The sequence below is a fragment of the Sinocyclocheilus anshuiensis genome, unplaced genomic scaffold (genome assembly GCF_001515605.1).
Source record: "Sinocyclocheilus anshuiensis isolate Anshui unplaced genomic scaffold, SAMN03320099.WGS_v1.1 scaffold185, whole genome shotgun sequence".
In the NCBI taxonomy this organism is placed as follows: Eukaryota; Metazoa; Chordata; class Actinopteri; order Cypriniformes; family Cyprinidae; genus Sinocyclocheilus; species Sinocyclocheilus anshuiensis.
The window spans coordinates 1,620,675-1,646,178 of NW_015539887.1; the positions used below are offsets into that span (position 1 = coordinate 1,620,675).

The 25,504-nt window shown below is 37.1% G+C and overlaps 2 protein-coding genes across 2 annotated transcripts in view; both read right to left on the reverse strand.

The window, feature by feature from the left end:
- Positions 1-1,979: 1,979 nt before the first annotated feature.
- On the reverse strand, positions 1,980-10,578 carry LOC107685554 (solute carrier family 40 member 1). The gene is made up of 9 exons (XM_016482176.1): positions 10,481-10,578; positions 9,016-9,119; positions 7,975-8,042; positions 7,646-7,805; positions 7,053-7,168; positions 6,743-6,869; positions 6,238-6,492; positions 4,327-4,989; positions 1,980-2,738 (listed from the first exon to the last, which is right to left on the reverse strand). Exons 2-9 carry the CDS (start codon positions 9,116-9,118, stop codon positions 2,479-2,481), a joined length of 1,752 nt encoding a protein of 583 aa, XP_016337662.1. The 5' UTR covers position 9,119; positions 10,481-10,578; the 3' UTR covers positions 1,980-2,478.
- A 1,912-nt stretch (positions 10,579-12,490) lies between these two features.
- Positions 12,491-25,504, reverse strand: part of slc6a19b (solute carrier family 6 member 19b) — a 13,994-nt gene continuing 980 nt past the window's right edge. Inside the window, exons 2-12 of the mRNA XM_016482175.1 lie at positions 23,729-23,869; positions 23,483-23,620; positions 23,218-23,399; positions 21,887-21,997; positions 21,687-21,799; positions 21,325-21,453; positions 20,371-20,527; positions 15,874-16,078; positions 15,584-15,743; positions 13,382-13,544; positions 12,491-13,276 (exon numbers count right to left, since the gene is read on the reverse strand). Coding sequence (XP_016337661.1) covers positions 13,043-13,276; positions 13,382-13,544; positions 15,584-15,743; positions 15,874-16,078; positions 20,371-20,527; positions 21,325-21,453; positions 21,687-21,799; positions 21,887-21,997; positions 23,218-23,399; positions 23,483-23,620; positions 23,729-23,869 — 1,733 coding nt within the window. The 3' untranslated portion in view covers positions 12,491-13,042. The remainder of the gene's footprint in view (positions 13,277-13,381; positions 13,545-15,583; positions 15,744-15,873; positions 16,079-20,370; positions 20,528-21,324; positions 21,454-21,686; positions 21,800-21,886; positions 21,998-23,217; positions 23,400-23,482; positions 23,621-23,728; positions 23,870-25,504) is intronic.

The window sequence follows — 25,504 nt, forward strand, 5'->3', positions numbered from 1 at the left end:
TATGGCTAGCCTAGAGGGAACTGTAATGGCCCCAGCCAAAGTCAGCACCCAAAGCCGGCTCCTTGTCTTGTTTCTCCTATGTCTTTAGTTCCTGTGAGAGCAACCCAAGATTTCTTGTTACAGCCACCTCAGGTGTTTATGGACAGCTTGGTCCTCAAGGTCCCGCACCTGCCCCTGTTTGTGTAATGGTCTTAGTCAAAGCCAGTATCCATTAATGGCTTAGCTCTAGAGCTCCCTTTCTTAGACTGTCCAGTTTTCAAAGCTCCCTGCCGGTGATGTTCCTGTCACTACTCCACCATAGGTTCTTGTTATGAACCTAGCCAAAGCCATTCCCATGGTCTCCTTGGTTCCAGAGCTGCCTGTTTCTAGTTGTCTCAGGCTGCTCTAGTCCAAGTGTTCCATTCCACTCAGATACTAGTGTTAGGACTGCCTCAGATCTCCCTGTTGCTGCCTGTGGAGCCTCTCATTCGAGTTCCAAATATCCCTATCTCAGGCCACCACATTCACAGTTCCATAGGTCACTGTCACTGCCCATAGGTTCCTGTCATGGACCCTAACAGAGCCCAAGGCTTTCCCTGTCCTGTCACTGCCATCTTCATAGTCAGCAGTCAAAGATACCCTGTCTTCAGCTGCCCTAGTCCTGCCCCGATCTCCATTCAAAGTAAACAATAAACGTCATAATATGCATGAATTAAACTGCCCTTGTTCATAGTGACAATATTATTCATAATCTGCTGAAGAATTAAGTAAGTAAGTATTAAAAGTAAGTAAGTAAGTATTGGTTTATAGCGGTAAGTACTAGTATACAGTATAATACTTGTCCACTGGTTTATAATCCATGTTCACTGTCATTGAACTTCAAGTACTGCATCACATAAACTTACCACACTTTTCTCATGCCATTCTTTCCATACAATTAAACAATTCAAATGAGGCTGTTTGTTGACAATATACACATGTGGAAAAGTCACCAAAACAGGGTGAGGCTTTTTTTTTTTTTTTTTTTTTTTTTTTTTTTTTTTGATGTTAAAAAAAAAAAAAAGTCAAGGGGAATGGCTGAGGGAAATTTTTTTTTTTTTTTTTTTTTTTTTTTTTTTTGTAGTAGTGTTTAGTAACATCTGGTGGACAAAAGACAGAATTACAAACCTGCCCATTAGGTCCCTAAAAAAACAGACAAATTTCATAAAAAATATAGACAGTGAAAACATGTTCATTATAGAAGATTCACTGTCTGTATAAATAGCATTGTTAATGTACTTTTGAGTGAATGTATAGATTGGGATACATACTAGTTGCTGAAATTTTCATTTTTTGCATTAAACTTTTTTGCAGCTCACCTAACTAGTTATATATGGTGTGACAAATCATTTGTAATTTAAGGTCATGACAACTATGTACAGTATATATATATATTTTTAAAATTAAGTATTTTAGATGGAGTATATATTTCAACAAAATACACAGCACTGTAAGCCACATTTAGTATTCATTTCAACAGGCATTCCTTCTGAAAGCGGTTTTATTGGTTGTCATTAAACTGTCTGACACTTAAATGATCCTCAAACAACATTTAACATAACACATCAGCAGTAAAAATAATCTGGGAAATAAAATGTGTTTCATAATCCATAAAATAGATTATTAACACAATTGAAACAGATGCAATGCAGTCTGAGTACTGTACATATATGTTAACCATTACTTCTGTAGTTACTGTCCACAAATAAGTTCAAGCTAGAGTTCAGAACATAACAGTTAAGTGCTGAGGTATAAGATTCTGTCTTCATCCACTTTGAACTCAAAAGTAACACTCAGTTAAAGTAGTCAATTAAAAGACCTTGACATAATACTTATATAAACGGGGAACAGATACAGTCCACGGTCTTGTTAAAACTCACTAATTTTTCACTTGAAAGATTAATCAGTCGGTCAAAAGCACAAATAATAAAAGAGCTATTCCCCTTACATGCTGTTAAAAGCAGCTTTTGTCTGTTAGAAGAGATTTGTAGTTTGTGTGCTAAGTACCAATTTTCAAAATTACTAAGTAATCTTGGAAAAAAAAAAGAAGACATTTACTGGCGTTTTATTAAAAACTGGTTTCTGTTTATGTGAGAAGATTTACAAAAAATGTGTTTACTTAGCTAATAATCCATGAAAACATGTTGTGTCAGCTATGTTCAGTTATGTACTTGTTGTAATAGTGTGCATTTTAAGTCACTTATTAACTTCCAGGAAATCTTGGCTCGCCGAAGTTTATTATGATGGTGTTTCTTTTGACTGTCAACAGGAGCCGCTGTTTCCTGGTTATGTTCACCTGAGTACTACGCTGCTGCCAAACCCTTTCTTTCTTCCGAAGAGATCACGGCGACAGCTTTTTTCAATGTACTGAGCTGGATGCAGTGCGTTTTGTGTAAGTGAATCTTAACACACGGCACAGCGCAGGGATTGAGACACGTTCACTAGAGAGATTTGTGTTGCTTATGTGTTTGTACGTGGTTTCCTCTTGACTTTCCTGGCATACAGGAAGTACATGGTGTGTCCCGTGAAAATGAACAGGATGGAGATGATGACAAGGATGCCGAAGTGTTGTGGCTGGGGTGCAGAGATGACCATGATGAAGTGCAGCAGGTCCATCAGGTAGTTCATGGAGCTGTGGACTCCATTCACCACCCCACGCTCTGATTCACATATGGTCTCCTGCAAGAGCTGAGTCACTGTCAGGTCAAAGGACCAGAGACCTGGAAAACAACAACACCATATATGTGACCCTGGAGCACAAAACCAGTCTTAAGTCGCTGGGGTATATTTGTAGCAATAGCCAAAAAAACATTGTATGGGTCAAAATTATTGATTTTTCTTTTATGCCAAAAATCATTAGGATATTAAATAAAGATCATGTTCCATGAAGATATTTTGTACATTTCCTACCGAAACTATATAAAAACTTAATTTTTGATTAGTAATATGCATTGCTAAGAACTTCATTTGGACAACTTTAAACGCGATTTTCTCAGTATTTAGATTTTTTTTGCACCCTCAGATTCCAGATTTTCAAATAGTTGTATCTCGGCCAAATATTATCTGATCCTAACAAACCACACATCAATGGAAAGCTTATTTATTCAGCTTTCAGACGATGTATCTCAATTTAAAAAAATTGACCCTTATGACTGGTTTTGTGGTCCAGGGTCACATAACACCACAACATATATTATTTTAGGTTACATGTCATGGTGATATAACGTGTAATATAATCAGTTAGCGAACGATTCTTACTAATACCACATGACATTTTAGAACCAGAAATAATCTTCACTCTCATAAACGCTCTCATACTTTATGAGACTTGTTGTCATCTCTATAATAACATTTCCCTGTTTTATGAGGAAATAAGTCAGAATTGGGAGACATAAATTCAGAATTGTCAGACATTAATTTAGAATTTAAAAAAGGAAAAAGCTAATTTTGAATTTTTATCACACCAGTCAGACTTTTTTTTTCTCGTAAATCCACGTTTATATCTCACAATTTGGACTTTTCTTTTCAGCATTGTGAGTTTGTATCTTGCAATTACAAAAAACTCGCATAAGACTTTTTTTCTCAAAGTGTCTGCGAGTATCTCGCAACTCTGTGTTTATATCTCACATTTTTCAGTATTTTGAGAAAAAAGTCAGAATTTTGAGATCAAAATATACGCTTCCATAAACATGACTTTGTTTTGCAGACAGAAGTTTTGAAAATATTAAGTAAGCAATGAAATAGGAATTAGGAATTTTTCCTAAGAAATAATAAAAGATTTTGCCCATTTTTTTAAAAATAATTAATTATTTGAATGAAAAAGATTACACATTAAATGTATTAAATGTAACAGTAAAAATTTGTTACAAAGATTTATATTTGTATTCTATTTTTATTTCTATTTCTGATTATTTCTATTTTATTCTATTCACCAAAGAATGCTGAAAAAAATGTGTTATAATTTCCACACAAACACACACACACACAAAAAAGCAACATATCTGTTTCCAACATAGATAATAATCAGAAATGTTTCTTAAGGATAAAATCAGCATATTAGAATGATTTCTGAAGGATCATGTGACACTGAAGACTGGAGTATTGATGCTGAAATGCTTTACCATCACAGGAATTAATTACATTTTAAAAATATATTCAAGTTTAAAAAGTACCTTAGTGAGCATAAGATACTTTTTTTTTTTTCAAAATCATACTGACCCCACAAATTGAAACAATGGTGTATACATTTTTATTTGTTAATTTATTTTTATTTTTGTATATTTTAGGACAAAGCAGGCATCTACTCACCAACTCGAGCTGTAATGACTCCAAGGAACAGCAGGATGATGGAGACGTAAGACTCTGGTTCAGTCCCTGCTGGCGCGTTCTCAAACAGCACAGTGTTATTGGTCCAGTGAATGGAGGAACGGTCTGGCAGCAGAGGCTGGTTGCTGCCTCCACGCAGTGGGTATCCGTGCCTCTGGTGACCTCCGGTCATCCCTCCCACATCTGATGCATTCCCCATATTTAGCATGCTGAGGTCCATGGGGCTACCGGGGGCAAACACGGCGCACAAACAAAGCAACAGGCAAACTAGGTGCAGCACGCTGGAAATGACCCCAGTGTTGACCAGGCCACATGCTTTGCGCAGCTTTGTGAAAAGCACAGTACCCAGAAGCCCCGCCACAGCCGACACACCCATCAGAATGCTGAGCAGCGAGCCGCTGATTCCCTGGGTGTAGGCGTAGCCGGTGGTGATGCAGTCAAAGCCCAGCACTGTGGTGTAAAGGAAGGCCAGGCCCAGGCCGGCGAGGAAAACAGGCTGTCTGTAATACGCCCTCCATCCTTCCAAGCAGGTGCTGAGGAGCCCACGCAGCCGATGGAGGCACACTGGTATTCTGCTTATTTCTTGTAAATGCAGGCTGGTGCGTTCCTCTGAGATGGCAGCAGCTGGACATGCTGAGGTCTTGCCTGAACAAACCAAGATGGATTGTGGATTTGGATTATATATCAGTAATTCTATCTATCCATCTATCTGCCTGTCTGTCTGGCTGCACTAGTCAGCATTTGAAGTGGATCAAAACCTTTCATCAAAGTTGTCCTAAAACCAAAATGTGTTCTTGACTTAGGACAACTTTGATGAACTTTTATGATCCACTTCAAATGTTGACTACTATCTATCTATCTATCTATCTATCGAATGGTCTATCTATCTATCTATCTATCTATCTATCTATCGTTCTGTCCTATCTATCTATCTATCTATCTATCGTTCTGTCCTATCATTCTATCTATCTATCTATCTATCGAATGGTCTATCTATATCTATCTATCTATCTATCTATCGAATGGTCTATCTATCTATCTATCTATCTATCCATCTATCTATCGAATGGTCTATCTATCTATCTATCTATCTATCCATCGTTCTGTCCTATCATTCTATCTATCGTTCTATTTATTATTTGTCTATCTATATATCTTTCTATCTATCGAACTGTCTGTCTGTCTGTCTATCTATCGTTCTGTCATTCTATCTATTATTTGTCTATTTATATATCTTTCTATCTATCGAACAGTCTGTCTGTCTGTCTATCGTTCTATCTATCTATCGTTCTGTCGTTCTATCTATCTATCTATCTATCTATCTATCGTTCTGTCGTTCTATCATTCTATCGTTCTATCTATTATTTGTCTATATATCTATCTATCGAACAGTCTGTCTGTCTGTCTGTCTATCTATCTATCGTTCTATCTATTGTTCTATCTATCGTTCTATCTATCGTTCTGTTGTTCTATCTATCATTATATCTGTTGTTTTGCTGTTCTTTATGTCCATAAGGCATACATTTTTCATAACTTTCAAACAGGAGTTTATTAATCCCACATTTAAAGTTTGTCTTTTCCTTTTTTGCTAAAAATTTGTTATATGAATGTCAATTCATTGTTAATTCTTCTTCCTTTCCATTAAAAATTAAACTGCATTTCATTTCAAATTCAGAAACTAAATTGGAATTTTAAAGAAAAAATCAGTTCTGAATAGTGAATAACACATTTCTACAAAGGTATCGGTAAATGAAAACTTCTGTAATATGCTATATCCACACCATCAGGTGTCAGTATGAGGCGATATCTGCAATATCGACTAAAATGCACACCAAACTACTGAGTGCAACTTTAAATATACATTATATTTCATGGGTTTGAATCTTTTATTACCTTGTGAGCGTTTTCTTTCTCTTTTCTTCTCTAAATAGCTTTGATGTTCCATAGCTGGTGGTTTGACGGACAGCGCTGGTACAATCCGGTAGACTCTGGAGAGGAAGATGAACTCTACAATGAGGGACACCAGATTCCATCCTAAGATGAAGCCACAGCCAACCACATTAGAGGCCAGGGTCATTATCTGACCCACCGCCAGTGGAGCCAGGATGTTAGTCACCTGATCGATCCGCCTCATTGTAGCATTCATTCCTGTATCAGGAGGTAATCAACATGCTTAGCAACATGCTAGCATCAAACTCTGCTGAAATCAATTGAGTTTTTTCTCCTGTGTGGAGTGTTTTTGTGCACCATGTGGAATTGCTACCTATGTAGAGAAGATACAGTACATGTTTATTTGCAAGTAAATGCAGTATCTAATGCATTTGATTGGTAAATTTTAAAACACCTATGATTTCCAATTCACAGATTAGCATTATGCTAACAGAAGTAAAGGCCATACCTGCGAGGTGACCACGGTTGTAGCCTGTGATCACCACTATCCAATCTCTCTGGATGGCAATGGTGAGAGCTGTGCTGGCGAGGTTCGCCACATCTGCCAGGACGATCACCACCGTATAACAAACCACCTTGTGTGAGTTGTGTGATGCAATAAGTTACTATGCTATGTCATAACAGCAGGAATGCTTATGTTCAGCAATGACTAGCCAGAGACAGTAGGCACACAGTGCTACTCTGAACACATAATTTCATTCTGAATGGGCATAATAATGACACATTTTTAGGGTACAAACAGTGTAAGAAGGACTTACAGTTAGCCACCCGTCCCAGATTTCCTCAATCCACTTTTTGTACGAGAACACCAGCATGAGCACAATGCTGCAGACGGTCACTGAGATATTCTGAATAAATAGGGATGCGTGGGCCACTGTTCAGATGGATAGAGGAATTATGATACTTAAAATAAACAAAAAAAAAATACTTTCATCAGTTGAAAAAAAATGTTTCTGTCATATTTCTTCTCAAAATAAAATAAAAAAAATATATATTTTTTAGAGCCTGTTTAAGGACCTTTGTTGTTAGTATTGTTATTTATATTTTTTATAATTTATATTTTATATTATAATAATTTAGTTAGTTCATTAGTTGTTTTTTCTTCTATTTTTTCATGACAATTCTCATTAATGCAGTCAGTTTCATTCATTAAATTTTTTGACAATTTAAATAATAATTAAAATGGTGAAATATTTAATCTTGAGAATATGTAAGGTACTTAATTGTCATGTAAATTTATGATGTATTAATGCAAATAATAATAATATTGCAAAATAAATAAGACATGACATCTCTCTCTCTCTCTCTTTTTTGTTTTTTACCCTAAATGCACTACATAATGCATTTTCACCTTTGTTTCTCGGATTGCGGTCAACCCAGTCTCCAATCAAAGCCCCTAATAAGAGCACCGATCCGGCCACCACCAGTCCAAAGATGCCAGTTAACAGCAGGTTATGCCCATACAGCCCAATCAGGAAGACAGAGATGGCGAAGTGCCACATGAGATCACCCTGGCATGCGAAAAGACATGATCAGCTCAAGATATCATACCTGAGATATCATAATTCACATATTTTGTGTGGTCCTCAAAGTATCATGAAAAAAACCTGTAATAGTGTGCCAGAGCTCATGCCCTGTTTACTGAGTGCCAGCATTGCAGATATGAAAACAGCTCCTTACCCACATAGATAACGCTCCGCTCACATAGATGAGGAACTTGGGGCCCTTGAGGTAGATGAGGGCTGATCCTATGAGATAAAGAGTTTTTAAAGATTTATTACTTGTATGCGCATTGGTTGTAGAATAATAGACTGTTTAATGCCAGACGGCAAGAACAAGCAGGCTCTGCAGATTTTTAGCATCTTCTAATATAAAATAGCAGAATGTTTTTCTATTTTAATCACTCTATAATAAGCCTTACCTTAAAATTTAAAAGGATTGTTTACTTTCTAAACTCGTTTTGTTTTTTTGTTTTGTTTTGTTTTGTTTTGTTTTGTTTTGTTTTGTTTTGTTTACTTCCGTGGAGCACAAAAGTAAAAATGATGAAGATTTATGTTGGTCGCTCCATACAGTTATGATAAATGGGGTCTTAGGATTTTAGATTAGTCTCATAAACCATAAACTCAAGAACCAGATCACTCTGATTGTTTTGTTTTGTTTTGTTTTGTTTTGTTTTGTTTACTTCCGTGGAGCACAAAAGTAAAAATGATGAAGATTTATGTTGGTCGCTCCATACAGTTATGATAAATGGGGTCTTAGGATTTTAGATTAGTCTCATAAACCATAAACTCAAGAACCAGATCACTCTGATTCATGAAAACCATCACTGTATTTTGTGAACGAGTTAAAGTGAATCGGACATTCACATACTTTCCTCACAAACTGTCAAAAACATGAAAAGCTTGGCTGGATTTACAGTAATTAAATTTTAATCGGTTTGTAGTCCAAAACAATAAACGTATGTACAGTATAACTGTAATATCGCACTTGACTTGAATAGATCAAGCGTTTTGTACCTTCTTTTTGGTGTTATGGAAAAGCATGAAAAGCATGAGAGGAAAAGCCTTTCCGAATGTTCACTAAATTTGTGTGAACTGTTCCTTGCATATTCTGTCAAGCAAACTGAGTGTGTAATTATATGGAAATATCACAGGTATTTGACTAGTTTGAAGTATTAAACCTGCCCAATATAAATAGTTTGATTCAAGTAAAGAAACATACGTGGTATATTCCTGGCTTTGATCACAGGTGAATCTCTGTCATTATCATCGTCAAACTCCACAGCAACACCACCACACTGGGCCCCCTCTGTTCTGAGAGACATCCTGTGTGAACAGCATGACTGTATTAGAATCAGGTTAAAAGATTGTAAATGCATAAATTGTTCAAAATAAATACATAAAGAAAATGTGACATGGTTGTCATGAACTACAATGAGACTTGATGTATACAAACGTGTTTAAAAAACAAAAAAACAATTTTGAAAATAATAATAATAATTAAAAATAAAATTATTAAATAATTATTAAAAATAATGATAAACATCCTAAAATATATGCAATCATTAGTCAATAGTAAATAATGATTAGTTAATCATGTGTCACATTTTAAATATGTGTATAGTTTTCTATCACATCTAATAAGTACTATGTACATAGTACAATATTAAATATAAGTAATTAATTTAGCATAATCCATGGCCATGAATTCATTTTCAGTTATTATACACTACCGTTCAAAAGTTTGGGGTCAGTAAAATTTGTAATGTTTTTCGAAAGACGTCTCTTATGCTCACCATGGTTGCATTTATTTGATTAAAAATACTGTGAAAACAGTAATATTGAGAAATATTAATACAATTTAATATAACAGTTTTCAATTTTCAGTTTATTCCTGTGATGGTAAAGCTGAAATTTCAGCATCGTTACTCCAGTCTTCAGCGTCACATGATCCTTCAGAAATCATTCTAAAATGCTCATTTGTTGCTCAAGCAACATCTCTAATTATATACTAATTATTATTAATAACTTCATTTGAAACTTAATATTCTTGTGGGGACTGTGATACTTTTTCTTTTAGGATTCTTTGAGGAATAACGAAAGTGGGAAATTCAGAAGAACAGCTTTTATTTGAAATAGAAATTTTGTAACATTTTAAATGTCTTTACTGTCATTTTTGATCAATTTAACGCATCTTACTGACCTAAAACCTTTCAACAGTAGTGTGTTATTTAAAAAAAAAAAAAAGAGTAAAAATATATTATTGTATTACTAAAGTATACTGTGAGTTTTAATAGATCAGTATTCAAAATGCTTTTTGAACTTTTTTTTTCTTTACAATATATAATCACAATTTGAGTGAGAATTTGATTTGGAAAATGAACATGAATTTTGTGTGAAACTTGATGATCATGATTTGAAAATGAACCAGAGAGCATCTTGAGTTTCAACAGAACCAAGAACATCTGACTGTCACATGATCAAGATTACAAATTTGATTGTACAAAAACTCTACAAAATATGAAAGATTTCTTCACCATTTTACATCATAACATTTTTTTAGTTTTCAGTTTAAAATCAAAATTTGATTCCCAGGCTTTCAGTGTGACCTCAAGCCTTTAAGACCCCACCGTACACATAATATTAAAATACTAAAGCCAAAAAAGACAGGTAGAAAAAAAAATCACCTGATATTTGACTCCTCCTTTGAGTCCTCCTTGCTATGAGTGCTTGCTGTGTCTCAAGGTTGTGCTATCCATGTGTCCCAGGTAAGGATGCTTGCATGCAGGCCTGAATTCCAGCAGTCGTACTGTGAGGGGCTTGATAACATCATAGTGCATGAGGGCACCATTGTATGAAACTGCCAGAAAAGCAGAACGAGTCACAGGCTGACAAAGGCAGCCAGCATATTCCACAGCACGTGACAGCGAAGGGGGACAATGTCACCGTTCACCCCCCACACCACTAAAAAAGACCACCCTGTCACTCAAATCTCATACACGCACACACGCATATAGTAATAAAACACTCGACATACTCATTCAACACATCAACATTGATGTTTGCATTTAGATATGTTCATTTTTATTGCCATGGCCTGATATGATTACATATTTAAGCAATTAATAATCAGTCAAAACAGGTTTTATGGCCATCATTCGCAAAGTGCTGTTTAAACAATGATCATATTATGGACATCCGAACAATATCTGAACAAGATATTTGCATGCAGCACCTTGAACCCTTCAGATTAACTTGTATATAATAACCAGTGCTGTCAAACGATTAATCGCGATTAATCGCATCCACAAGTTTTTCTTTAAATAATATATGTGTGTATACTGTGTATATTTATTATGTATATATAAATACAAAAACATGCATGTATATATTTAAGAAAAATATGTTATGTTTATATATGAAATATATTTATATATAATATAAAATATAATAATATAAATGTAATAGTTTGACAGCACTAATAATAACATATAATGAATGCTGTTTATCTCAGCACACTTCAGATAACAAAACAATAAAATTGAAAAGTCCTACAAGTTTTGACCAACAAATTCTTCTGTAATTGTATTGTTGTTGTTTTTTATTTGTAAACATGTTATAGTCTACCACTTATTGTTAGACCAAAGAAGAACATAATTAATCTAAAATTACAGTGGATTTAGTGACCCAGATGTTTCATAAAAAGGGGGAACTTTTCACATTATTAAAAGGCTGCTACATGTTTATTATCTTGACCACCATGAATAGATGTGCTTTACTTACTATGTTGCTCAGAAAACATACGCGTATGGTGCTTAGAAAAACAAAATATCTAAAATGCACCACTTATAATTTACACATTTTGATGATGTTAACACTTTCCTGCTCTTTTTAATATAAATGCTGAGTCTGACAACACATTTTCATTATCCCTTTTTTTAAGAGGAAAGTCTTGTAAATGGATTAGTCTTTTATTGTTTATCTATTTATGTTTGCCTGGTGATAAATTTCACCAGGAAGCAATCTGTTAAAAATTGTTCTGTTTTTGCGTTTCAACTGGTTAAATATCACCTACTGATATGAGAACAGTTCCTCAGTGCTCTAAATACACGATATGCCTGATATTATAAGGGCTCTTAAAGGGGTCATATGATGCGATTTCAAGTTTTCCTTTGTCTTTGGAGTGTTACAAGTTGTTTGTGAATAGACCTCGTTGCACCGGGACACGGTAAGGGGCGTAACATTTCCATCACACGCTTGAGGTATTCGGCCAATCACAACGCACTGGATAGCTGGCCAATCACAGCACACCTCGCTTTTCAGACCGATGAGCTTTGTAAAAATCGACGCGTTTCAGAAAGGCGGGGCATAGAGGAGAAACAATAATGTACAGTATGTGGAAAATAATGTGTTTTTTGAACCTTAAACCACATAAACACATTTCATTACACCAAATACACAAAATAATGTTCTTTTTAGCAACATCATATGACCCCTTTAATACAACCTCAGGTGCTTTAATGGTGTCTCAGAGCCTGATGTTTGCAGGATTTAATTTAATATCAATAAAAAGAAATGTACAGTACTGTTCTAATGGCTGATTCCAAAAAGTATGAATAATAATCAGATTATGAGAAAATTATGCAATGAGACAAATATAATTTTTTTTATTACAGATAAATATTTATTGCACTTGCAAGAAACATGGCCATATATTCCTCTCAAAATCAATGGATTTTTTTTTTGGGGGGGGAGGTAAAAAAAGATGTTTGGGTCAAATCAAATGAGTCAAAAAAAGTTTCTCTATAATCAAAAATCAAAATTAGTTGGCATTATTTGTTAGAAAAAATAAATAAATGTATCTATAAATTTAAAAAATGTCTGCTATATGCAACTACCAAATATGGCACATAATTATCTTATTATTTTCCTTATCACACTAATTTTGCATATATTTTCAATTACATATTACTAATATAATGAGCACATTTTTTTTTTCAGCAGGCCCTAATTAATATCTTACTTTAACCATACACTTCTAGTAAACGTTGCTGTGTTATGGCAATTTGGAAAACAAAAGCTGGAACCACTATGACATATTGGACAAAATATTTTTAAGGGACAATGGCAAAAAAAACAACAAAAAAAAAAAAACAATATTCCATCAGTTCTGGAAAAGGCATTTTTCTAACCTATGAATGTATAAAACTACAGAACTTTGAATTGGATCTCATGTGTAGAACTTTTGGTCAGATTTCTGTGACTTTTTGTGACTTCAGCTCTTCATCCTGTATATGAACTTTATACGATACAGAATCAATTTCTTGAACTGGGGCACTGGGATGTTTCTTGCAGCAGTATTCTCGTATGGCTCTGAAAACAGCAGTGCCGGGTACAGACAAACTAGGGATCCCAGCCAGGAGAAAGATTATTACATAGATCCATGATGGATATGGCTTCTTCTCTAGGGTTGGAAAGTTTTCCTATATGAGAGCAAGATCATTTAATTAATTCCAAATGAATGCTCTACAAATTACAATTTTTTGTAACAAGAATCAGTTTATGTTAAATAATTGATTAAACATCACCGATTCAGGGTCCCAGGCGATGTAGAAGATTTCCTTGGTGACGATGGTAGAGAAGTAGAAGATGAAGATGGCTAACATGATGAGGGGACTAATGACTCTCCATGTGGCTTGCCAGAAAATGTTAGGCTTATGTCCAATCATGAATATCATGTCTTCATTGAACCTGTTCATAAACAGAAGATAACATAATTTATGGCTGATTTCAGTGAGCTTTATCTAAACAATAAAGTCATAAATGCATTTTCTAGTCACTGTGAAAACATCCATGAATTGCTGATACGTGGTTAAACTGTTCTAAGGGCAGTACTAAGATGTAACTCGTCTATGTCCTATAACCAATTCTAATCATCTTGTTTTGTAATAGTTGACCCAAAAATGAAAATCTGCAGAAAATTTATACTGAGCCCATCCAAAAATTATTTTTTTCATAAGAACAGATTTGGAAAAGTTTAGCATTACATCACTTGTTCACTAATGGACCCTCTGCAGTGAATGGGTGCTGTCAGAATAACATTTACAATTACATTTACATTTAGGCATTTAGCAGACACTTTTATCCAAAGCGACTTACAAATGAGGGCAACAGAAGCAATCAAAACCAACAAAAGAGCAATAATATGTAAGTGCTATGACAAGTCTCGGTTAGCCTAACACAGGCTTTTTTTTATATATATTAAATAAAAAGAAAACAAGTAGACTGAAAAAGAATAGAGAACATTAGTGTTTGAGGGTCTCTTTTTTTTTACAAAAAAGAAAAAAGAAAAGTCAAGAATAGAAAAAGAATTGAGAATACTATAGTGTTAGAGGCTCTATTTTTAAATAATAGAAAGCAAGTATTGTAAAAAGTGCAAGTGTTAAAGTGGTATTGTATGTGTGCAAGTGGTATTGTAAAGAGTGCGAGTAGAGAGAATAGAAATAGAATAGAGAGTGCTAGTATTAGAGGGTCAAGTAAAGATGGAACAGATGTGTTTTTAGCCGTTTCTTGAAGATGGCTTATATATAATATAAGAAGATGAATATATAATATGAATAAGAGTACAAACAGCTGCTAAAAACATCACAATAATCCACAAGTAATCCACATGACTCCAGTCCATCGATTAATGTCTTGTGAAGCCCCTATTATGATGCTTTTATCAGATATTTGGGCTCTCATTCTGACGGCACCCATTCACTGCAGAGGATCCATTGGTGAGCATGTCTCCAAATCTGTTTTGTTGAAGACAGTACTGTTTCTAGGCATAGGCAAGCTAGGCGGTCGCCTAGGGCGCCACCAGCAGGAGGGGGCACCAATGAGCGCATGTACTGGTGCTACATTTTAGCAGGGTTGTGATGAGTGGCACGGCCACCCTGAAATATGTAATATGAAATATATGATTGCCGCCCCCACTGGATCCCCCAACATAATTGGGCTACAGTACTGTCATTCTGACGATGCCTGTCTGCTAGTGGATCAGAGCGCTGTCAATTGCTGCCGGATTGTTGCATGCAAAGTTTGCATTGGAGCGCTCAGCAACATCATTAGATCAGTGGGTTCTGTCAGTGCTTTTTCAAGGTAAGGCTTTTTTTTTGCCATGCAATAAAGCCAAGTTCAAAGGCCAATTTAAAATATTGGTACAATAAAAAGTGCAAGAAATCAGTCCAAAATGTGTGCGTTTTTGTGCCAATGCATTGATAAAGGATCAGCGTGTTGTGTAATATTCCCAACAAACTTTAACAGCCAATTAAAAAATATTGGTGTAGTTAATAGAACCAGCGTCATACACATAGAGGGCAGGGTGTCACGTTTTTTATAGGGGAACAAGTAACAAAGGAACAAGTAGCTGCATTCTGATTACTTTTATGCCACTGATCAGGCTTTTATATGTAGTTTGAGGTAACAAAGGGTTTTATATTTGACTGAAATAATGCAATAACTGACAAAACAACTGAACAAAAAACAGATAAAGACAAAAAGTAGCCACTGATAATATCTAAACATGTATCCAAATCCAAATGGAATAAAATTAATTTATGTGTGATGACACATGCTAATAGGGATTTCGCCTAGGGCGTCAAAATGGCTAGAAACGTCTCTGGTTGAAGAAATAAATTCATCTACATCTTGGATGGCCTGAAGTGAGTAAATTTTCAGCAAATTTTCATTTTGGTGAACTATTCTTTTAAATACAATTTACCTGCTAAACTTAGGCTCAAACCTACCTGTCTATCCCATAGACATACACAACTCCAATCATCTCAGAGAAAGCAACGATGAGGAGAGGAATCGATCCGGCAAAGCTGTCAAACAGGGCTAGCCAATAGTTCCCTGAGCCCTGAACAAATATCAACCCAACCAGGCAGCACACCAAGCACGTTACCCCTGTTGTGAACAATGAAGAGAGAAATTTAAACTACTTCTGAAACAATATCATCACTTGGATGGAGGTATGTAAAATCTGCAATGAATTATTTGTATTATGATGGTCACAAAGTAGGTCTACTATACATACCTGAAATGACCTCTTTGGGCCAGCTTTTGGGAAAGACCTTCAGGTCCTGCAGGGGAACCAGAACACCCTCAATGTTGCCAAACATGGAGGACAGGCCGAGACAGAAGAGCATGATGAAGAACAGAACGGACCAGAGTGGAGACAGTGGCATCTTGGTGATTGCCTCAGTGAACACAATGAAGGCCAGACCTGTTCCTTCTACACCCTGTGAAAGTGTGAAGTTACTGGATTATTTCAGTTCCTTAATGCTGTATTAAAATATTTGGGATTAGTATTTTTTAAAGAAAGAAATAAAGTATTACTTTTATTAAAAAATGATACATTCAATTGATTAGAAAACCTGTTGAAAAAAAAACAGCATATGCTGGTTAGTATGTTCTTTTTCATAGGTTCCCTCAACGCTGTGTAGCTTTACGCAATGGGAACACCTCCCAGGTGTGACGATTGTCTGAAGCCCGTATAGAATCACGCCAATTCATTGGCTGATGGTGTGAGATACCACCCCTACGTCATACATAATTGACATAGACCCACGCTCTCGCCATCTTACACCTCAGATTTTCCTCTCTTCAGAAGCATTCGCTTCTCGTGGTTTTTCTGGCCCATTTCTTGGCGTGGTTTTAGTTTTGGATTCTTTCCACTTCAGTGACCGCATCTGTGGAATATTATTCTCCGAGCGGTGAGTGGAATGGACTTTCATCAGTGCCAGCCACCGTGCTCTCGTCTCATCGCGAGTGACGACCAACACGGTAAGTGCGTCAGATGTGTGGACCTGGCCCATGCACGAGACGCTATCTTTGGCATTTCAAACTGCAAGTGCTGCGAGAATTTAACTCTTAAAACCTTTCCTTCAGGATAGAGGATGTTTTGTTTACTGTGGCCTCCAACTTTGAGGATTTCCCCTATACAGAGCTAGTAGACGTTTTAGCACGTGCCACTAAGAAGTTGTGCTTAGATTGGCCGGGCAAGCCTCGCGAGTTCCAGTCATCTAAGCTTGACGAGCATTTCCTCAGTGGCTCTGGATTGCGCCCGGTGAGGAGTAAGTTGCCTGTCTTCCCTGACCTGCATCACGAGATCTCCAGGTCCTGGAAGCAGCCTTCCTTCTCCCGTCTCACTAATGCGGTGGCCGCTGACTTCACCAACCTCGTTGGTTCTGTGGAGCAGGGCTACGCTGCAGTCCCGGTGGTCGAGGACATGCTCGCTGCACACCTCTCACCAACTTCCGCCACCTCATGGAAGTCCCGCCCTCTCCTCCCGTCTAAGCCTTGTAGGACCACTACCGCTTTGATCGGTAAGTCCTACATGGCGGCGGGACATTCAGGTGAGGCTCTTCACACCATGGCCATCCTTCTGGCCTACCAAGTGGAGGTGCTGAAGGAGATGGACGAGGGGGACGGTGTGACCGCTGAAGCTGTTACCTTCGTGCTACTAAGCACACAGCGCAGGTGGTTGGACGCAGTATGGCAGGTTTGGTGGCGGCTGAGCGCCACCTGTGGCTAAATCTTATGGAGATCAGGAAGAAGGAGAAGGTTTTCCTTCTTGACGCCCCAGTCTCCAGCTCTGGCTTATTCGGCGAAGCAGTTAATGCCATCGTCGATAAGTTTAGAGCTACCAAAACACAGTCAGCTGTGTTTAAGCAGTTCATGCCATGGCGTGCACATGAGCCAGCCACTGCTTCGTCCTCCAGGGAGCGCCCAGCCCCCAGAAGTCGGTAGAGTGAGCGACCTGGCGCATCCCCCACCGTACACGGTCTGGGGAGCTCGTACTCATTCCGCTACTCACCAGCGCCCTCGCAAGGGGGTAGATTTGAAGCACTCGAACAAGCCCCCCGCGGCGGCTTCTTCGGGTAGCTCATGATATGCGTATCAGGAAGAGGAGAGCTTCCCCCGCCTTGTTGGATTGTGACAGACCGCTGAAGTGTATCTGTCCATCCCCTAGATGCTCTCCTTCTCCAACTGCTCCATCCTCGCCGCTAGATGCACCTCGAGGAGAGCAGGCCATTTTCCCTCTTTGGTGATCGTTGAAGGTTGGAGACACTCAAGGTTTTCTCCCCTCAGGGTTGCTGCAAGCTGCAAGCATTGTTTGCGCGGTGAGGGACGCCCAGCCCTTTCCCCCCGCGTCAGCATCTCCTGCCCTTGGCTTTACGGCCTCATCAGGTCATGCCCCCGCGCACGAGGATGCTGTGAGCTGTCTTTTGCTTCGGCCGGATGCATGTCCCTCCCTTCAGAGGGATGTTCAGAGCAGGGACCCCGTGTTGGCATCCCTCTTGAACTGTTCCACCCTACTACCTCTGTCGGCCTTCCTGCAGTGAACAGCGCCGACGAGCTCAAGCTCATCCCAGCGGTCTTGTGCAGGGTGATGACGTGCGGAGTCTGCCTTCTCCTAGTAGCCCTGTTCTGGCCTTCCCAGACGTGGTTCTCGGAGTTGGTCTCCCTTCTGGAATGCGATCCATGGGAGATTCCAATCAGGAAAGACCTGTTGTGTCAGCTCCAGGGCAGAATTTGGCACCCACGTCCAGAGATCTGGAAGTTGTGGGTATGGCCGATCTGAGGTTGCCCATAGCCTTTGATCTCTCGGATGGAGTCCGTGAGACCATTAATAGTGCCAGGGCCTTTTCCACTAGGAGGCTCTATTCCTCCAAATGGAGGGTTTTTGAATCCTGGTGCTCGGCTCATGCTGTGGACCCAGTCAGCTGCCCAGTTGTTTCAGTGCTGGAGTTCCTGCAAGAAAAGTTTTTGGCTGGAGTGGCCACTACCACCCTGAGAGTCTACGTTGCGGCTAGTGCTGCTCGAAGGGACTCGAACGATGTCCCGCTGAGTAGACATCGTTTGATCTCCTCCTTTGTGCGTGGGGCTAAGCGCTTGAGGCCGGTTCGTCGACCTAGTTTCCCTTCTTGGGACCTTTCTGTTGTCCTGAAGGGGTTGCTGGAGCCTCCTTTTGAGCCTCTAGAGTTAGCTCCCGAGAGGATTCTGACACCAAAGATTACACTTTTGTTGGCGTTGGCCTCTTTAAAGCGTTTAGGGGACTTGCAGGCTCTCTCTGTCAGCGAGTCCTGCATTGAGTTCGCTCCTAGTCTGGTCAAGAAATTCTTGAGACCCAGACCTGGTTATGTCCCCAAAGTTCTCTCTACGTCTTTTCGTTCACAGGTGGTAGTTTTGCAGGCTTTCTCTCCCTCCTCTTTGAGTGAGGACGGTAATCTTCATCCGCTCTGCCCTGTCAGGGCCCTGAAGATTTATGTGGACCGTTCCAGTCAGTGGCGTAAGTCCCTACAGTTGCTGGTGTGTTTTGGTGCAGGCTGCAGAGGGCTAGCCACATCAAAGCACATAATTTCCCACTGGGTTAGGGAAGCTATTTCGAAGGCCTACGAGGTGGGCGGTCTGCCTTCACCTCTAGACGTCAGGGTTCATTCCACCAGGGGGGTGGCTTCCTCCCAAGCTTTGTTTAGAGGGTTTCCCCTGGAAGATATTTGTATGGCGTCAGGTTGGTCCACTTCCCATACTTTTGTGAGGTTCTATAAGCTTGATCTGAACAGCTCCTGGCTCCCAGGTTCTTCTGTTTGAGCCAGCTGTGTTTTAGTGTTCTGGTCTGTAATGGGCCAGACCTGGCAGTGCGTTAGCTTGGCGTGTGTGGTATATCGTTCCCATTGTGTAAAGCTACGCAGCGTTGAGTAAACCTATGAAAGAGAACGTCTCAGGTTACTTACGTAACCCATGTTCTCTGAGTAGGGAACAAGACGCTGCGTCCGCTTGCCAAGCTCCTCACGCTGTCGTCCTGCTTACCTGACAGGTTTATGTCAATTACGTATGACGTAGGGGCGGTATCTTGCACCATCAGCCAATGATTTGGTGTGATTCTATATGGGCTTCAGACAATCGTCACACCTGGGAGGTGTTCCCATTGCATATAGCTACGCAGTGTCTCGTTCCTTTCTCAGAGAATATGGGTTACGTAAGTAACCCGAGACGTTTTGAAGCATGCTAGCTGGTTTGAGCTGGTTTAAGCTGTTTCCACAAAATCATGGTTTCCACAAAAATATATCTGTTTTCAACATTGATAACGATAAGAAATGTCTTGAGAAGCAAATCAACAATGAAGACTGAAATAATGGCTACTGAAAAGGAATAAATTACATTTCAAAATTCAATATTCAAATAGAAAACAGTAAAATTAAACATACATTTCCATGCTGCTAATGTAACCTTACATTAGAAGTTGTTTGTACAATAATAATAATAATTATTATTATTATTATTATTAATAATAATAAACAATATATACTGTATAGATATATATATATATATATTGTAGTTTGTTTATTTAATTTTAATGTTGAATTTTAACATTTTAAAGATAAATGGCTATAATTACACATTTTATCCCCAGAAAGAACAAAATAATTTCATTTATTAGAGACAAATATTTACACCAATATAGGTTGGTCTTGGAGGAACTTGGTATTGGAATAAAAAAGTGGTATCTCCCATTCGTATACTGTACCTCACTGAGGAAGCTGTTTAGATCACAGGTCTTAAGATGGAGGTTGCTGATGATATCAGGGTTTGTACTATTAAGGCTGTGGAGAACCTCTTGATAGTTGCTCTGAGTGATGTTTCCTTCTGGCAGATCAAATGTGTTCAGAAGAGTCAAGATGTTTCTGCAGGACAAAGTTAAGATAAGTGCTTCAGAATGGAGTTTAAATGCATTAAAACACTATTGTAATATTTTAAGATTTTAAGTTATTCAAAAATAAATAACTTTTATTCATCTTTTTTTTTTCAATCTTGGTTAATTTATATTTTATAAATATTTATAAATGTATAAATGTTTAAGAAATGTTATTATGAAATAATATTAAAAATATAAACTTTTCATGTTAAAGGTCCCCTGAAATGCTTAGAAACACACAGCCTTACTCTATGTGTTGACGTCATTTTAACTGAAACAGGAAGACAGGGCGGGACATATCAAGAAGCCCTGCCCCTTGATGTGACATCAAAAAAATCGTTGAGCCGTTTTGGCGGAAGCGACGAACTGCACGCTTTGAATGCTTACATCTTCTAAATGCGAATTTTGTCACTGTTTTGGAGCACACTGCCTTATAGATAACCTTAAGACTAACATATTGATACTAACACCCAAAAAACTTTAATTTTGATTTCATGGGGACTTTAAATATAAAAGTATTAAAGTATAGTAGTTTATGTAGAACTAACATCAATCAAGATTAACAAATACTGTAAAAGTATTGTTCATAGTTAATTTTTGCAGCAAATGTCGTAGCATAATGCATAGTATTAGTTACAATAGTCTTTTGATAAAAAAAAAGGTTTTCAAAGTATCAACAACCGAGTCAGTCAAGTGAATGTCTCCATACTTATCTGTGGAATTGTCATGAATCACTTTTTCCCAAAACAGAAGGTCAGATGATATTGTTGTGACACAAACACTCACCCACTCAAACAGTCATCAAATCTCTCTGTAGCTCTGAAACCAATGATGCTGTAGATGACAGTGGCAGCGTAGATCGAGGTAAAGGCGTTAATGATGGAGATGATTACTGCATCTTGCTCACAATTATTGCTGATGGAAAGAGAAAGAATAATGAATCTGTTAATCACTGAGGTGTCTGCATTAAACTTTGGGTGGGATTTTCAACTGATCATAAGAATAAACCTCCTAGAGACCAATGTCTTATTTTTCACCACAATAAAAGGCTTTATTTTACAAAAATCAATCAAAACATTATATATGTGTATATGTATATAGTGTAAACGTAGCCTCAACACACAAAAACACTTAAAACATGAACTTACTGCACAGAATTGTAGCTGGAGAAGGAGATGAGACCTCCAAAAGCCAGAGAAAATGAATAAAACACTTGTGCACCTGCATCTAACCATGTGGATGGGTTTGCTAACTCGTTTAGCTGCAAAACACACAATTTTGTGTTTTATGAGAGTACTGGTTGTATTAGAACTTATGAAAGTTGAATTTGTTTGATTTTGACTCTCACATCTGGAGTGAAGAGGAACTTAATGCCATCAACGGATCCTTTCAGAGTCAATCCTCTGATCAGGAAGATTGTAAGAACTACATATGGCAACGTAGACGTCACATAAACAGCCTTTAAAGAGAAAAGAGGAGAGAAAATCAATCAACCAGGGGCGTAGCCATCATTTCAGAAGTGAGGGGGACAGAAATGTTATATATATATATATATAAATCAACCTTAATGTGAGTGTGAATATCATATCTGATGACAGATACTTTAGGTATGGCACGGTGAGTTCAAACTTTATGTTTTGTGGCTCTTGATTTAGCGATAAACACTTTGACATTCTGGAATTATAATCCTTTTTATTGCAACAGTTAAAGCAAAACTGTCTGCTTAATTGTTCACAAGAGCTGTAAAGCTGTTCTGTGCTGGAAATTTTTACAAGCATATGTCCTTACAGTACGTCACTGTGATCTTTATTCTTTATTTCAACATTCATTTATAGCATTCTCATGATATAAAAAGGTATAACCTTTGACAACTGTATTGAGTACTGTTTTACTGGTAAAGCTGTCTTACTTGAGCATTAATGATTACAGATTAGCAAACGGCTTCCCAACATTTTTGCCAGTTGAACTCCTTAGACGTAACATATTTATTTTAAATACCCCTTGAGATTTTAAGTTAATATTGCAATAATTGAATGTCACATTCACATTATTTTCTAAGAATTTTATTTTTAAATTATTTATAGAATTTTTTAAATAGAAATTATAGAAATTATTATATGTACATTTATAGAAATGTACATATATGGCTATAATTATTGTTGTTGTTGTTTTACTCTAATTATAAAAATTAAGATATAAATATATTACCATTTTAAATTACAATTGTCCGGTAGAATAAAAAATAATAATACTTGACCCTTACACAAATAAAATATATTTCCTTAAATATTAGCAATCATATATATATATATCAATAATATATGAAATTATTTATTATATGGATTAATATCACTGTAGGGTGCCTTTTGGTGTCCTGTACATAAATAACTCATTTGCCATGATAACTTAACATAAAAATTACTATGAAAGGGTGTGTTATATTAGGCTAAGTTTTTATATTCATAACAAAAGCATTACTTTGCTCTTTAGATACTTTTTTTTTTAATTTAAATTTTTTAGTTTTGTGTAAGAGGATGCGTGTTATTTTGCTATGTTCCATGCACTGCTCATTTTACTGCACATGATAAATGTGACATCATTCATAAATATATTGTAAATCTGCTTCAGATTCTGAAATATTCTTGTTTTCCATCAGTGCTGTTATTAGAGCAGCTCTACCTTTCCAGTCGTCTCTATTCCGCGGATGCAACAGACGTACAGCACTCCCCAGGCCGAGATCAGACAGAGGATCATCCACCACTGCAGACCTCCTGTCTCATCTATAGCCACTGAGGTGTTCAGAGTCTCACGATACCAGAAATAGTCCACAGGTGAGCTCCTCTCACACTCCGAAACCAGTCCTGCCAATAATCCATGTCCATGATAGCATTTTTAAAAACACATTCAGAATTTAGTTCCTCCTCACGGTGCTCATTTACTGTACCTGTCCTGTTGGCATTGATGGGACACTGGCTCCAAGGCAGAGGCTCCTGGAAGGAGTTGAAGAAGTACCACATGACCCAGGCTATGATGGTGTTATAGTACAGACTGACCAGAAAGGACACACACATAGATGCAATACCTGCAACAGAACAGGAAGTAACCTACTTAGATCACATACTCAACATGGACAGTCTTTACTCAATTTATTTCATTCTATATTTAATATGATATTTAATATTGAGCTCACCAACTCCAAGCATGTAGGGGTTAATAGTTCTCCACACCCCAACGCTTCCTTTCCTTAGCCGCTGACCGATGGCAAACTCCAGATGGAGAAGAGGGATTCCCTCAAAAACCAGCAGGATTAGGAAGGGAATCATGAAGGCCCCTGAAATAAAATAAATATGATTTTCATTAGCATGTAATATGTCACTGATGCTTGTCACGTCTTGTGGTTTGTGTTTTCCACCACAGATGTGTCATCAATACAACTACAAATACATTTTTCATACTGTTGAAGTCAACGGGGACACCAACTGCATATTCTTCAAAATATCTTCTTTTATGTTGAACAGAGGAAAGAAATTCATACAGGTTTGGAACAACTAGAGGGTGAGTAAATGATGACAGAATTTTCATTTTTGGGCGAACTATGCCTTTAATAGATTGTATAAAATAGTAGGCTATATTAACAATATACAGTTACTCAGTAAATTAATTTACATTTACAATTGTAAAGTTCCATTAAGTTTTTTTTTTTGGCTACTTAAAATGAGCAAAGTCACTTCTGGAACAGATGCCATTGTCAGCCATTTTCGCAGCAGTTGAGTTAATGGTTGGCTGGGACGCTGTGACCCTTAAGGAGTTCTCACTTGAAGTGATCTTACCACACTGTCTAGTTAACCTTGAGCTGAGGTCTGTGGTAAAAAAGTTACATACATTTATTACGCTTACCGGAAACATGTGAAAATTAATATGAGGCTTTAAGACCCAACGCTTTTTGATAGCATCTCATAAAAGAAAATCCCTTACACAAATTTATACCAGAGTAATCAAAGTTTATAACCATATTAAAGAATATAGCTACATAGTCACTATAGTTTTTCTTACTACTGTAAAGCCATAATAGATTAATGCAAGAGTATTTTAGTATTTTGAAAGCTCTTGTAAACTTTTACAAGGTGTAAATTTGTTGCTGTTCTAAATAATTGCATTATTGAAGTTATTATTATAATTAATAGAAATTAATATAATTATTTTAATATAAATTTGTGAATCATATGAATTGTTTTATTATTTCTTCAGCTGGAAAGAAAAAAAAACTATCTTGAAACACTTTTCTTATTCTCATTAGTTTATTTTATTGCATAATAGAAGTATTATAAGATTTTTTTCTAATTCATTGTTTTCTTAACTCAACAAATACAATTTCTGATTTAAATATACAATTGTGTTAATGTTCTGTATGAATAATATTCTGTAAAACATATATTTTAAAATATTTTCTGCTAAGGCAAATTTTATAGTTTCCTAAACAAATTAAAAATGCATTGAAAATATTTTATTATTTTAAAATTACCTGTTTTCTTTGTTTACTTGACACATCAAATGTCTCATGTTTTGTCTCTTGGTAAACTAACTTAAAAAAAAAAAAATTAGGGGCAAAATTGTTGGTCGTGGTGAACACCAAAATTGAGGGGCATCATTTGTGTAAAAGCTGATATGAAGTTGTATAATTAATTTTCTCACAGCAAACTTTGAACTGGTTTATGCCAGTTTCACTCTTTGTTCAAAAATATATATTTTTGATATTTTCACGATGGATTTTCTTAAAGTTTAAGATTTAACTTCTGTATCTGGGATAAGGTTGAAATAATACAATTTGCATAAAAAGCATTTGAAAAGTAGAAAATGCAAACAGTTGTTGATGACAGGCCAAGATGAATTTACCATATTAAAATAATTAAAATCGGCAATTCATTATACTGCAACCCCCCCCCCCCCCCCCCCCCCACACACACCA

Coding starts and splice junctions, on each gene's coding strand:
- LOC107685554 (XM_016482176.1), bottom strand. CDS start 9,118: ATGTCTCTCAGAACAGAGGGGGCCCAGTGTGGTGGTGTTGCTGTGGAG. Junction 8,043..9,015: donor CAAAGCCAGGAATATACCAC/GTATGTTTCTTT, acceptor TTTATCTCATAG/GATCAGCCCTCATCTACCTC. Junction 4,990..6,237: donor AGAAAGAAAACGCTCACAAG/GTAATAAAAGAT, acceptor TGGTTTGTTCAG/GCAAGACCTCAGCATGTCCA.